Raw genomic sequence first — 14,722 nt, forward strand, 5'->3', positions numbered from 1 at the left:
ATTTAATAATAATAATAATAATAATAACAATAATAATAATAGAAATAAAAATAATAACGATAATAATAACGATAGTAATAACGATAATAATAATAATAATAATAATAATAATAATTATTATTATAATAACAACTATGATAATAATAATAATAATAACAACGATAATAATAATAATAACGATAATAATAATAATAACGATAATAATAAAAATAATAATAATAATAATAACGATAATAATAAAAACAATAATAATAATAATAATATTAATAATAATATTAATGATAATAATTAAAAATAATAATAACAATAATAATATTAATATTGGTATAAATAATAATAATAATATTGGTAATTATAGAGGGGATTTTTGAAGAGAAAAATATAGTAGAAAAAAATGAATTTTGAAAGTTGAAAAAAATATATCAATATGGGCGTCTATTTATAGAGGGGAAAAAAATAGAGTCGTTGGTAATTTTTTTTTTTTTTTTTTGATTTGTATTTTGTAAAATATATCCGTTGCAAAATTACAACGGATATATTTAAAACAGTGCACACGTGTCAAGCAGCGGCTGGGCCAAGTGGCGCGCTCCCAGCCGCTGATTTCTATTTGTTTTTTCTGAGCTTCAACAGCAAAACGACGTCGTTTTGCTATAATACCAGTCCAAGATATTGGTGGGGCCCACAGCGAATTAATTCATGGAAATGCTTGCTCCTGCAATCGAACCCATGACCACTTAACATGAACCATTAAAGGTTTGCCATTAAGCCACCACTTTATTTGTTTATTCATTGTGAACAATTAAATAGTTCACCCTTAAAGATGCCCTTACGGAGCATTGCTTAGTTTTGTGTGTGACAACAATTTATTTATTTATTTTTTTTTAAAAAAAAGTCCACATATTAATATCTCATTATTATTAATTAATAATTGATGAATTTTATAGCAATGGTACACACGTCATTTTCATTTATGATGACGTGCTACGTATTCTTTCACGAAAATGCTACTACGAGCTTTTGTTTTGGAATTAGTACAAGTAACACTCGTCTCACACTTTAATAATTTTGGTCAGTTTCATACCACCAACTTGCTTGATATAATTCGCCCTTTTTATGTCTCATATATATAATGGCATTTGGTTGCTAATACTAAGATTTAATAATGCACATGAAAAACAAAACTTTATAGAGTTAGAGTGAGAAAGATAATAACAACGAACTAGCTTAGCTAGCCATGGAGATCAACAAAGAGCAAGTACATTCTTCTTGGTTACCATGGTGTTGTAGTCGGGGAGCATTTTCGACAACTTCGAGCGAGGTCCCTTTGGATGAACGAGAAGCTCATGAGGATGATGAGAAACGAGTCGTTATGGTGAGCTCAAACTCGAAAAAGCCCGGTGGATGGAAATCTATGCCTTTTATTCTAGGTTGATCTCTCTTCTCCTATCTTTATGTCTAAATTTTCTTATATACACTTAGATTGTATCGAGTTTTAGGTACAATATGTACACCCAATCATTCACGTACGTACAATACTTCGTATTAATTACTCTATATATTCTAGATAAAAAGTGAATTTAATAGCTATGGAGTGTGTTTTAGATGATATATATGAAACATACGAAGTAAATAATAGACTACATGTTGTTGTCTATTTTACTATAAATGGGTAATGACTCTATGCATGTTTTTAGTATTTAAGATTTTTCTTTTAAAAAAAACAATAATAAAAAATAAATTAATCCTAATTGATACTTATAGCAATATTCAAACTTTGAATTTTAGCTTTATCTGATCTTGGCTTTACCGATAATTTAAAAATGTTATTATATATTGAGACAATTTAAATTATTAAGGCACAATTTAACAATTTTGAGAAAAGATGTTAAATGATTTTTTAAATGCAAAAGATATATGCAGCCAATACATAAGTATGTTTATTGAATTTTCCTTCCGGACCTTTTATGTCTTAAACACTTTAAAGCATTTTACAAATTGTAATTCTACTATTATTTGACACAAGACAACATGGTTAAGGAAGATACTTCCATGTATGGTAAATTTTTCAATGCACATCTTTAATTTTCGGGTTTTTTTTTTTTTTTTTCTGAGAAAATATTATTGGGAGTCCCCCCCCCTTCTTGTGGTAAAATAATCAATTAATACTAGTAGTAGTAAGTTTTGAAGTTTAATTACCGTTAATTTAGAGAAAGTTTGGGACAACACAAAAGATCACTAAAATGAATAAAGTAAGCTTTAATTTTGGTTTGGTAATCTAACATTACAGATCTTGGTATTTGGTTGATTTAGAAGTTAAAGTTATTGTACAAAATTTGAAAGTTTCCTTTTTAAATTTTCATTAATACAAGTGAAATTTCGCAAGCGTTCGTTGTATCTTGTATGTATAAAAGAAATGAAGTACTCGTAACAGAAATGACGTTAGTCAGATGCTCAGAGCAATGAACATGCAAAAGAGGGTATCATGCTTAACAGAATATTGTTACAAAGGGTTTAAATACTATTTCCACTCAAAATTAATTCAGATATCACGTTTTTACCATTTGATTCAGAAACACTATCAATGGGATGATTAATTATTGACATACAGAGATAGTATACACTTCAAAGCTACAATTTAAATTTGTTATAATCTAATGTAGTTATAATAATCTGAAAGATGTATAGTACTTACAATTGAATCTAATGTTTCATTTTGGCAATTTACGTGATTATGTGAATAAAATCCATTAATCATAAACGTAATACATATTGTAGAATTTACTTTGCAATAGACACATTTGAAGTTGGTACGATAACATAATTCCAAATACCTCATGACAATTAAAAGATTGTACTAATGTACCACTCCGTAGAAAACAAGATTGCACACACACGGTTTTCATTTGAGCTATTATTAGCCCTCTACCACATCACAAAATGTCTAACCTCAAACCTAACTTAATATATTTCTAGGCTCCTTCCGCTCCTTACTGTTTGTAATGTTTGAAGTATTTTTTGGAGATAAAAATGATCAAAGCGTAATGAAAAATAAAATAAAAATTGGAGAAAATAACTTTTAAATAAAGGCAGACAATTATTGCACAAATAAAAAAAAAGTTGAAAGATCTAAGCCGGAAAAAAAAAAGTAAAGGAAAATAGCACTTAAAAGAGAAACTAAGAAAAGGAAAGGATCCACTTCTACAGAAATTTTTAGCTAGACTAGAGGACCATTGGTTCATCATAGTGCACCCAAATTTTTTTAAAAAATCTCTGATCACTAAATCAGTAAATCTCAACCACAAAGCAACATAAGTAGTACACGATAGACTTATCCTCAAAAAGATTAAGATTTTAGTGTTATGTTTTTTACTTTTAAAAAAATAGTCCCAAATTGCTAGTTAGACTGAAATTGCATGTTCATTTCTGTTCATGACATAGATCCATGCTCTACGCTTTATCATGACCCGGTGACCTAATTTCCGCGCCTATAAAGGAGTTATGTACGATTATTGAAGGATAGTAACATAGACGAAATTTAATTCCAAATGGTCATTACCTTAATTAGACTACAATACTAGTTGCATGCATATATAGGAGGAGCTATAGTCTCTGTTTCACATTAGTTCGGTAACTCTTGGATTATTATCTGTCAGATATAAAAAAATCTAAAGTTGTAACTATGTGACTATGTGAGACAGAGGTAATATTTGACTTCCAATAATCTAAACTTATTATCATGAGGACAAACATGTAGCGCACGTTTTGGACGTTTCCTAAACTACATGGCTACTTTGAATCGGGTGTATCGAATTTAGTTCCTCTATCTCTTTGTCTATCCTCAATTCATGACACTAGGTTGCCCTCCCAAAAAAGAAGTTATTATTGATTCCTAAGTTGGTACATCAACCCTCAAACTGTCCTCTAATAATAGATTTAGGACTAACCGAGATCCTTCTTCACCAATTTCCAATTAAGTTGAGGCTGAGGGAAAAGCAATACCTGGTGTTGGCTTGTAGCATGAAGAAATAAATTATAGTGTACAATTTGGTTATAGTGAATAAGGTCTCATAGAATGTGGAAATATCTTCTTCTTCGATAGTTTTATGCATATATTGTAAATAATATGTGTACGTTTGATTAAAAATTAGCGATGACACATAGTGTACTGACATGACTTCTAGAAAATCTAATCTCTCATCTAGAACGAGCAAAAAAAACCATGAATTTTGTCTTAATAAAGCATACATATATGTATGAAAGAACTTGTAAATAAGAAAAAAGAACAACGGATGAATTTAAGGAAGTTTAAAGAATTATGATTAAATAAATAAGGTCAAATTCATTTTACATTTTGCTTAATTGTAATCTATAGCAATTTACAAATGAGTTGGTAGATTTTAAAAATTGTGGTGGTTGCAGGAAATGAGACATTTGAGAGGCTAGCAACATTTGGGGTACTAGCCAACTTTATGGTGTATCTAAGGCGTGAGTATCATATGGACCAGGTGGCCGCCACTAACGTCATCAACATCTTCTCTGGGGTGGCTAATTTCGCCCCTTTGGTTGGCGCTTTTCTTTCCGATGCTTTCATTGGACGCTTTTGGGCTATCGCTATTGGTTCTTTGGCTGCTTTTCTGGTATGCATGTTCTCTTCACCTTATTTAAAAAATTCATTAAGGATCAAACTAGATTTGACAATAGAATAAAATCAAACTTTATGATTTGCGTGCATATATTTTCTTATAATTGAAATAATATACATCAAAACATATTTTACAGGCCTACACTTGATTATATGTTGTTTAATTTTCTTATATATTATTCTTGTACAAATATAATAAAAGTTTATTAAAAACAGGCTGGAGAAAACATTAGGTTAGACTTTATATGTTTATGGACTTTTTGTCAAAAATTACTTATTAAAAGCCATTTTTTGTGAGAAACTAACTAATAATAAAAATGTTGTAAGAAACTACCTATTAAAACTAAAATGTTGTAAAAGACTACCTTTCACCGGATTTTCACCATTGACTAATTCCTCCAGCATTGACCACCCACATGCCGATCACATTACCTTTTAAAACCATTTTTTTCCATGTCGCACCAGCAATGCCACGTCCCTCACCACTGCTCCACCACCGTGCCATTTCAACTCACCACCACAACACCCCCAAAACCGCCTCAAAACACCCCAAAACCACCCTCACGCATCCCCAAAACCAACACAAGCCTTCATTCCTTCGCAATTCCTCATCGTACTTTCGAACGATATCACCGCACACCACACGCCATCAGCTGAGTGTGGTCAACACCGCAAAAATTAGTCAATGAAGGAAATCCGGCGAAACATAGTTTCTTACAACATTTTTTATTTTTATAGGTAGTTTATTACAACATTTTTATTTTAATAGGTAGTTTCTTACAACATTTTTTTTATTAGATAGTTTCTTACAAAAAATTGCTTTTAATAGGTAGTTTCTGACATAACAACACCTTATTTAAGATTTTGTCCATATTTACACATGAAACTTGGGATTAAAAAAAATACAGCATAAGAACACCTTAAATGTAGGTCTATGGAGGTTGCTGCAATTGAATTGCATGATCCACACGAGTAAAGCATAATTTTATGATACAAGCTAAGGGACGCATGCATAATGTTAGTGTAATATAAGATGATTGTTATTGTTCTATGGTTGTCGTTTGAAAAATGACAACCATAATTTTAAAAAATGAACGGTTAAATTTAATGATTTCTGAATTATTTTTAAATGTTAATATTAATTAAAATTAATTTAATTATTTCTTGATTTAATATGATTTAATTTTTTGATTTTTAATTTAATTAATAATTAATAATAAATTTCATAAATTAATTTGAAAAAATAGAAACTTAAAATAATTAATTTTCAAAATTTTAAAATAAATTGCTATAATAAGAAAAATGAATTTTGAGCCTCAAACATTGCAAAACATAACTAACCGTACACTAATGAAAAATACTCTTATACATATGCATGAGCAAGTATATCGAGTGTCAACGTAGGATCATGTGCAAATTGGGTCATTCATGTGTCATAAGCTGTCACTGATTTGTACATGTAAAATCCATGCCAATCAACTTACCACATGATCCTACGTTGATTCTTTACTTACTATTCATAATAATTCTAACGTAATAATATTGGCCTACAATATGTAAATCTATTATTATTTTCTATATAACCTTTAAGGTAGTTGTGTATGTGATCAACTACTTTAATTGGTTAAACTTTAAGGGGTGGTGGTACTCAAAATTCGAGATTGAATTTTGTCTACACTATTTACTATTGACTATTGTGACTCTTTGTTAAAGAACCAATTCAACCAAAAACTTAATCTGATGGTTGAAGATCAGGATCAGTTTATATACTCTATCATGCCCCCTCACACAAAAGTCCATTGAGCTTGAAGTGTGGATGTGGCACGAGTCCCACCATATCTAGCGATTAATATTCCACTTTAAAATAAGGGGTGGATGAAATTCGAACCCAGGACCCTTTATGTCACGCTGACTCTTGATAACACGTTATAGGACCAATTCAACTAAAAGCTTAACCCTAAAAAATAAAATGTATTGAAATTAAAAACCTTCACAGATAGTTATTAAATAAAATATAACTTTACAAGGTTAAGAGTAAAAGCATGGACTTTCTAGAAGGCTAGTAGCATATTCAAATTTTAGGATAATAAAAATTGATTAAGCACACAACGACGTCTAACCACGCTTTAGAAAATAATGTAAGGCATCAAGACGTGTCATGGTGAACTGATGCAGAAGGGTAATCAATTAATCATAGAAGATCCAAGTTTGACAAGATTGAACTTCATATCTGCCATTGAGAAAAATATCATTTAAGTATATTATAAGAAAAGAATAGTAATTCGTTTGTCCAATGTTTATTTACTTCATAATGTGACTTAAGTTTTGAGTCAAATTAGAGTAGGTAATCATTATAAGATGGAGGGAGCTTAGTAAGTAACTAAAAATGAATAATCATGGAATTTTTTTTTTTTTTTTGATGCAAACATAATCATGGAATTTCTGAGTTGTAAATGAAACTAATAATGGCATATATAAAAGGAGATGTTGATGTTATACACGTAAATTACGAAATGATATGGAAATTAATAAAATAAAATTATTCAAAAATTTTGTCAATAATGTTAGTGTACTTCAAACTAGGAAACTTTTTATATCCGAATGACTTTCGATTATGTTTATATATATTTTTACTATCGACGTAAATATCTATTGTACGTCCGGTTTATTTAAAAATTTGTTGAAATGGTACAAAATAACAAGTCTTATTACTTTGACAGGGAATGGTGGGCCTAACATTAACAGCATGGATCCCTAACCTAACACCACCTTGGTGTCCATTCAATGACAGCAAAAATGTCCAAACGTTAAACCCAAAACAAATGGGCTCATGTCAACAGCCCAATGGACATCAATTGGGCTTCTTAGTCCTCAGCCTTGGGCTACTCTGCATAGGAACAGCAGGAATAAGGCCCTGTAGCATACCATTTGGAATGGACCAATTTGATCATACAACTGAAGAAGGAAGAAGAGGGATTAATAGTTACTACAATTGGTATTACACAACTTTTACAATTGTGGTAATGTTAACTCTTACTGTTGTTGTGTATATTCAAGACTCAGTGAGTTGGGTTTGGGGGTTTGGTATCCCTACGTCTCTTATGTTTTGCTCTATTTTGCTCTTTTTCTTTGGGATGAAGTTGTTTGTGTATGTCAAGCCTCAAGGTAGCATCTTCTCTAGCATCTTTCGAGTTTTCGTTGCAACATATAAAAAGCATCACCTTGAACTTCCTCATAATGTCGAGAAGGGTGTTTACTATGATCCGCCACCTTCTGGGGTTCTGGAGTCTGTGCTTCCTCTTACTCATCAATTCAGGTAACTACTTTTCGTGATTTAAAAATCTACAATCACAACTTTATACAATCGATATGATAGGTGACAATAAACAATGGTAATTCATGATATGCATCCTTCAATATGTTTGTTCATTGTAATTAAGTGTTAAAGGAATTTCACATATTTAGATGTGGAGTTCCAGTACCCTAGAAATTGCAATAGCCTTTTATTATCCTACACAAGTACACAACTACACAATTAGGAAACCAAAATTATAATTAATAATATTGCTTATCATCTAATTAGTGAAGGATCTTTATTAGGGCTCATAGGGTCCAACCCATATAATTTTTGTAAGAGTTACTAGACGTACAAAATAAATATATTGGTTTAGCTTATATTTTATGTCAAGTGGCAAATTCAGCAACTTTTTCAAGTGTTTCAAATAAATTAAAATTAATTCTTAATCAAACATAAATACTTTTATTACTTAATTAAATAATATATTTAGATTTATTTTTATCGAGGCTCTTTAAATTTTATGCTCGAATCATAACATTACAAATTTATTTCACACTCCCTTTGTTTTTTAAGTGCCCCATACCCTTGGGCACATAGTTTTAGGTAAATGAATAAAATAATATATGAGTAGGTATGGTTAAGAATAAATTTTTTTGAAAAATTAGGAGAGAGAAATATGAATGAGAAGCACTAGAAATAATGTGAGAGGGGGAAAAAATATTATGAAATAATTGTGGGGGTTTAAAGGAAGAGAGAAAAATAATATATAATGTGAGTGTGGTTTCCACTTTTAATAATGGGGCACTTAAAAAGGATAGCCGTTTTTGGGAAGTGGTGCAATTATTAAAAAAAAAAAAAAAAAAAAACAAAAGGCGTAATTCACAATTATCAACCACAATTTTTTGTAAGTGGCTTGCTGTACCGTGCGGCAGGGGTTACTCGAGTAACCCATGACCGAGTAACCCATAACTGAGTAACTCGAGTAACCCTTGACCGAGTAACTCGAGTAACCCCTCAAGTAACCCTTGACAGAGTGAACCCTTCGAGTAACCCCTGTCCGAATCTCTCAACTAACTCTTGACCAAGTAACTCGAGTAACCCCGACTGAATAACTCAGGTAACCTCTAACAAAATAACTCGGGTAACCCTGCCACACGGGGTGACCTGCTGCACCAAAAAGTTGCTGATTATCAACTGCAAATTCAAATTTTCATTCCAAAATAGTACATATATTTTTAACTTATACTATTTTTGTATATATACTGTACATATATCGATATCGTAATATGTTGCTTGTGTATGTTGGCTCATATAGTTTGTGTAAATAAAATTTGTAGGTCGAACTCTCATATTGTTTTCATATAATAATTAGTTTACTTATTCATTTTTTTTAATTCTATGTAACAAGGTTTTACAAGAGTTAAGTAGGGTCGATTGACTCCATTGTTTTAAACTTGACTTCACTCATACCATGATTATATGTCAATAGTTAGATATTTATAATTTCAATTAGAGGTTAAAGTTCGAAAGTTGACTCCATACCATTTAGTCTAAAATCCAACACTGTATCTAATTAATTATTTGTGGATTTACATGGCAGCTTCTTAAACAAAGCAGCAATAATACAAGAGGGTGAAATAAACAAAGATACTTATACAAAAACACCAAGAAGTAAATGGACTTTATGCAGCGTACAAGAAGTTGAAGAAGTAAAATGTGTGATAAGAGTACTCCCAATTTGGGCATCAGGTATTATTTGTTTCACCTCAGCTGCACAACAATCAACCTTTGCAGTCTCACAAGCCATGATCTTGAACCGAGCCATAGGCCCGAAATTTCAAATCCCACCAGGCTCAATTGGTATCATATCCATGCTTACCATAGGAGTTTGGGTGCCAATCTATGATCGTTTCATTGTTCCATCTCTTCGAAAGGTCACGAAACATGAGAATGGCATTACACTTCTCCAACGAATGGGGATTGGCCTTGCTTTCTCGGTGCTTTCGATGATTGTGGCCGGTCTAGTAGAGCAAAAGAGAAGAAATGCGGCAAATGATCACCACCAAATGCTATCGATTGGGTGGTTAGCCCCTCAGTTAGTCATGCTAGGACTAGCAGAAGGGTTTAATTTCATAGCACAAATTGAATTCTACAACAAGCAGTTTCCTGAGAATTTGAGAAGTATTGCGACTTCTATGTTCTTTTGCACCATTGCCGGTGCAAACTACTTGAGCAGTGCATTGGTGAGTATTGTTCATAAGTTTACTGGTAGACATGGTAACCCAGATTGGCTAACCAATGATATAAATCAAGGAAGGGTGGACTACTTTTACTACTTGCTTGCTATAATGGGTGTGCTGAATCTCATATATTTCGTGATTTGTGCTAAGAAATATAAATATAAAGGTAGTAATAATGATAATTCAGAGGGGAAAGATATTACTGACATTGAGCTTGATCTTGTTAAATATTGAAGAAAAGAGAGTTCTGTACTACTTAGTCTTAGCTAGATAGGGTATACATATATGTGTAATAAGCTGAATTTGAGAATCTGCATAGTAGTGTAATCTTTGATCTTTTAATATTATCTAACTCATGTTTTGATGGGTGTAATAATTGAGACTTGCAATTATTTATTTATTTATTTTTATTTTTATTTTTTTTTTCGCTGCAATATATAAAATGCATTCTAACAAAAGTCAAAAGAGTAAAGGTTGTAAAAAAGGATATTTAAGTATGTAGCTAAGATTTCCGAGCCTTTTGTTAGAAATCAATTCAATCAAAAGTTTAAGCTAACGGTTGACACATTGCATTATTATGAATAAGGCACAAGTTAGGCATGAACTAGGTTATATTTAGTAGTCAATAAAAGATATACAAAAATATTTATGAGAGTATTCTATGATTTCTATCACCTTTTAGTTGAAGATGTACTTTTAAGGCTTGAATTCTTTTTTGTATATGTCCCTGTGATGATTAAATTGTATACATGTTGGTATAAGAATTATGTTGTTTGGTCAAATTTCAGTGATGATTAAAGTGAATAGGCAATACAATATGATCTTTTCAACGTAAAAAAATTAACTGTGGCATAAAATTTGGATCCAAAGCCTAACTATTATATTGAATTGGGTGTACATGTCGAGTTCGATTCACGCCTTTCGAGTCGGGTCGTATTGGATTTATATTTTGTTGGGTCAATATCGTTGTAGTGTTCTTGTTTTGGGCGGGTTGGTTTTTGACAACGTTAAAGCCCAATGGACCTCAATGGAACCTGTTCATTACTAAAAAGCCGCTATACTGCTGGGGATAGATCGACGAGCAACGCCAATTGTATAACAATTAGACTTGATTATTAGGTAGGGTAACCCAATGATAATAGGGTTAGGTTAATCTTAATAGGTTCTTAATGGATAGAGCCTTTAATGGATAGAGTCCTTATTGGGTAGGATCAATATGAGTCAAAATATTTTTCCAGCTTAATAGATAAAGAAAGTAGATAATTTAAAAATAATTACATAGAAAAATTTGTATTCATATATACTTATTAATGGCTTTGTCTAATATTTTTTAAATTGATATATTGTTGGTCCACCCATTATCGACCCGTTATCAACCCACGACCTATATTGGCCCGACCCGTTATTGACCATTTAATACGTGACCCTCTTTGATCTGACCCGCAATCGACTCGCACCGATCTTGACCGGACTTGCCCAATAACCAGATCTAATAACAATAATCAATGTTAGACTAACTTGATTATTTTGCTAGGATACGAGCTATTTTGCCTTTTGATACGACATTTCATCTTTTCAATTTTTTTTTTTTAATTAAATGTTAAAGTAAGGTAAGAGATAGATGATAAAAGTTAATAATATGGGTTCCTTCATAACTCATTAGTCATTATTACAAAGTATAAGTGAATTTTAAAACAGTATTAAGATATTGTTTATATGATAGAGTGTATGTAATCCAATGAGAGGATGAGATGATAATATAGAACTACAGAGGTGAAAGAGACCAATTGTGTTAAGTAGTTTATGCGGATTAGTTTGTAAATTTTATAACATTCGGATTTGGATTTATGATTCAAAGTATAGGTAATGTCTATCATTTTTTTTAATTGCGGATTAGTTTGTAAATTATACTATAACAGTTGGATTCATGATTCTAAGTATAGGTCATGTTTATCATTTTTTCCGTTTATAAAAAATGATATTAATATGATGTTTTGATAATATTGTAAATTGTCAAAAAAAAAAAAGAAAAATTAAACGTATTATATGAATTTTAACATGTCGTACCATGTCCCCTATTTTGAGATTGACAATTTCCCATATCTGTTTCGTACCACATCCGTGTCATGTGCCGTTCTTGTGCAACCAAAGTACGGAGTATTCATTAGCATTTCCCTGCTTTTTTTTTGTTTGTCAAAAAAAAAAAAAAAAAAAAACTCATTTCTTCTAACGAAAAATGTTTAAATATCACTCATTTGTTATATTTTTTATTATACGAAATAATTTTTTTTAAATGTCTTATATATACAATTATACATTTATAGTTTTACACGTTAGTAACATCACTATTAACGTATACTAATGTACAGGGTCGTCTTAATCATTTTGGGGGCCCTGTTTAAAATTTAGAAATTGGGCTCTAATAACTTTTTTTTATTATACGATTTTTTTTTCTTTCTCTTTTGGTGTTTCACGTGGTTCACCCTTAAGGCTAATCTGGATTCGAGGATTAGTTTTGGGTGGTTAGGTTACATTCCCCTCTCAATTGTTGTTGCGGGGGATCGAACACGTGTTCATCCCTACCAAGTGTAACCCCAATCACTACTACACCAACAGTCAATTGGTTATTTTACGAAATTATCATATAACAACATTTTAAAACGAAACCAAAAAACACAAACTAGTTTATTTAAATTGTAAATAATATGATTAATATCAAAATACAATCTCAATTATTAAAACATCAAACTATTTAATAAGAGCTATTCCTCTAGCATTTTTTGAAGCAAATTCATCAACCATATCTTCATATTCCACCTTCTCCAAAAGATCATTCTCAATTGCTATCAACGCTAATCCATTAAACCTTTCTTGTAACATGGTAGACCGCAAGTAAGATTTCAACAATTTCAATTTTAAAAAACTCCTTTCTGCAGAAGCAACTGTCACAGGAATAGTCAATAAGATCCTATAAGCAATATTTGCATTTGGAAAACAATCTACATCATTCAAAAATTTTAATTAATATATCAATAGCTCCCATTATTTTTGCTGGCATTGCTGGAAAGATATCTCTTACTCCCTCCGTTCCCTTATATTTTTTACGTTTGAAATTATGCGCGGTTATTAAGAAATTGTGTAAAGTTGAGGTATATTGTAAAATTGAATTTTTGTACAATTCTATTATACATGTGGGGTGAACAAAGTAGAGGAGAGAGGAGAGAGAATGTAATAATGAGTATTGAAAAACCATTAAAATAGTACAAAAAGTACAATAGCACATGGAAAATTAAGGACTTTTGAGTATTAAAATTGTAAAATAAGGGTAATTTTGTCCTAAATTTATCGCTGAAAAAAAAGATACTGAATATAAAGAATAAAAAGGAAAACCTAAAATGGGAATGTAAAAAACAAATGGGAACGGAGGGAGTAATAGCTTTAACTCCACATACAATTCATGTCCATCAACATCAGATTGCCCATTATGTTTTAATGCTTGCTCAAAATGACAACATGACTTCAAAGATGCATCATCTAATTCTAACTTTTTAGAAATAAACATGAACCCAAATATACTTTCATACTCTTGATATTGCTCCAATAGCCTGATCAACAAGGATAAGAAAATAGTTTACTCTAAAAGATTCTTCCCTTGATAACTCAACTGAAGGGGTATCTAAATTCTCATCAATTGTTTTTTTCTTCGAATAACACGCCTTTGAGGAAATGGATCAATATATTATTTAATAGCAATTTCTTTAGCATTATTCAAAGCACTATAAAATCTAGTATCTCTATACTTTTTCAAAATATGAAATCAACTCCTTTAATTTTTCCATAGCAGCATCAATAACCATATCATTTGATTGCAAAAGCTTGCTAACCATATTAATTAATTGTAGAAAATATCTCAAACCATATAATTATTGACATTAAATCACCTAGCTCATTTGTTGCTAAGGATTTAGCTTCACTACTTAATTTAGAATCAAGATCATTGTCTGACACTTCAAGTAAACCTTCTCTAAAATCTGACATTTGACATTTTATAGCTTTGAAACTATCTATGTGACTCTCTCAACAAGTGGATGACAATGCTTTCAAAGTTAACACTTTTACATTATCTTTCAAAATTTGCCATCTCTAAGTAGAATTAGCAAAAATTGTATATATGCGTTTTACGACTCTAAAAAATTCCTTAACTTTATTACAAGAATAAGCCATATCACGCAATGTCAAATTAAAACTATGACAACCACAAAGGAGTATAAAAGACTCTCGGATTTATGTCTAAAAATTTCTTTTGTACACCTTAATGTTTTCCTTTCATATTTAACCCATTGTCATATCTTTGTCCCCGTACATCAAATATGCCAAGACCAAGATTTTTCAATTCTTTTGTAAAACATCAAAAAGTCTCTGACCGGTTTTGTATTCATCATTCACATTTAAGAATCCTAAATAAAAAAGATTCTTCAACACTAACAGAATTTATAAAGACATCCACATATCTTATTATCAAAGACATTTGCTCTTGGTTAC

General features: G+C 30.9%; 1 protein-coding gene across 1 annotated transcript; it reads left to right on the top strand.

Moving 5' to 3' along the window:
* Positions 1-1,120: 1,120 nt before the first annotated feature.
* On the top strand, positions 1,121-10,817 carry LOC110698031 (protein NRT1/ PTR FAMILY 2.12-like). Its single transcript, XM_021875437.1, has 4 exons — positions 1,121-1,427; positions 4,420-4,637; positions 7,363-7,958; positions 9,541-10,817. The coding sequence occupies exons 1-4, from the start codon at positions 1,235-1,237 to the stop codon at positions 10,412-10,414; spliced, it is 1,881 nt and encodes a 626-aa protein (XP_021731129.1). The 5' UTR covers positions 1,121-1,234; the 3' UTR covers positions 10,415-10,817.
* Positions 10,818-14,722: the final 3,905 nt, after the last annotated feature.

The sequence above is a fragment of the Chenopodium quinoa genome, unplaced genomic scaffold (assembly GCF_001683475.1).
Source record: "Chenopodium quinoa cultivar QQ74 unplaced genomic scaffold, ASM168347v1, whole genome shotgun sequence".
Taxonomy (NCBI): Eukaryota; Viridiplantae; Streptophyta; class Magnoliopsida; order Caryophyllales; family Amaranthaceae; genus Chenopodium; species Chenopodium quinoa.

Bases quoted from the DNA above. Each gene is read 5' to 3' on its own strand.
- LOC110698031 (XM_021875437.1), top strand. From the start codon at position 1,235: ATGGAGATCAACAAAGAGCAAGTACATTCTTCTTGGTTACCATGGTGT. The intron at 4,638-7,362 runs GTATGCATGTTC...TTACTTTGACAG, and splicing joins GTTCTTTGGCTGCTTTTCTG to GGAATGGTGGGCCTAACATT. The intron at 7,959-9,540 runs GTAACTACTTTT...TTTACATGGCAG, and splicing joins CCTCTTACTCATCAATTCAG to CTTCTTAAACAAAGCAGCAA.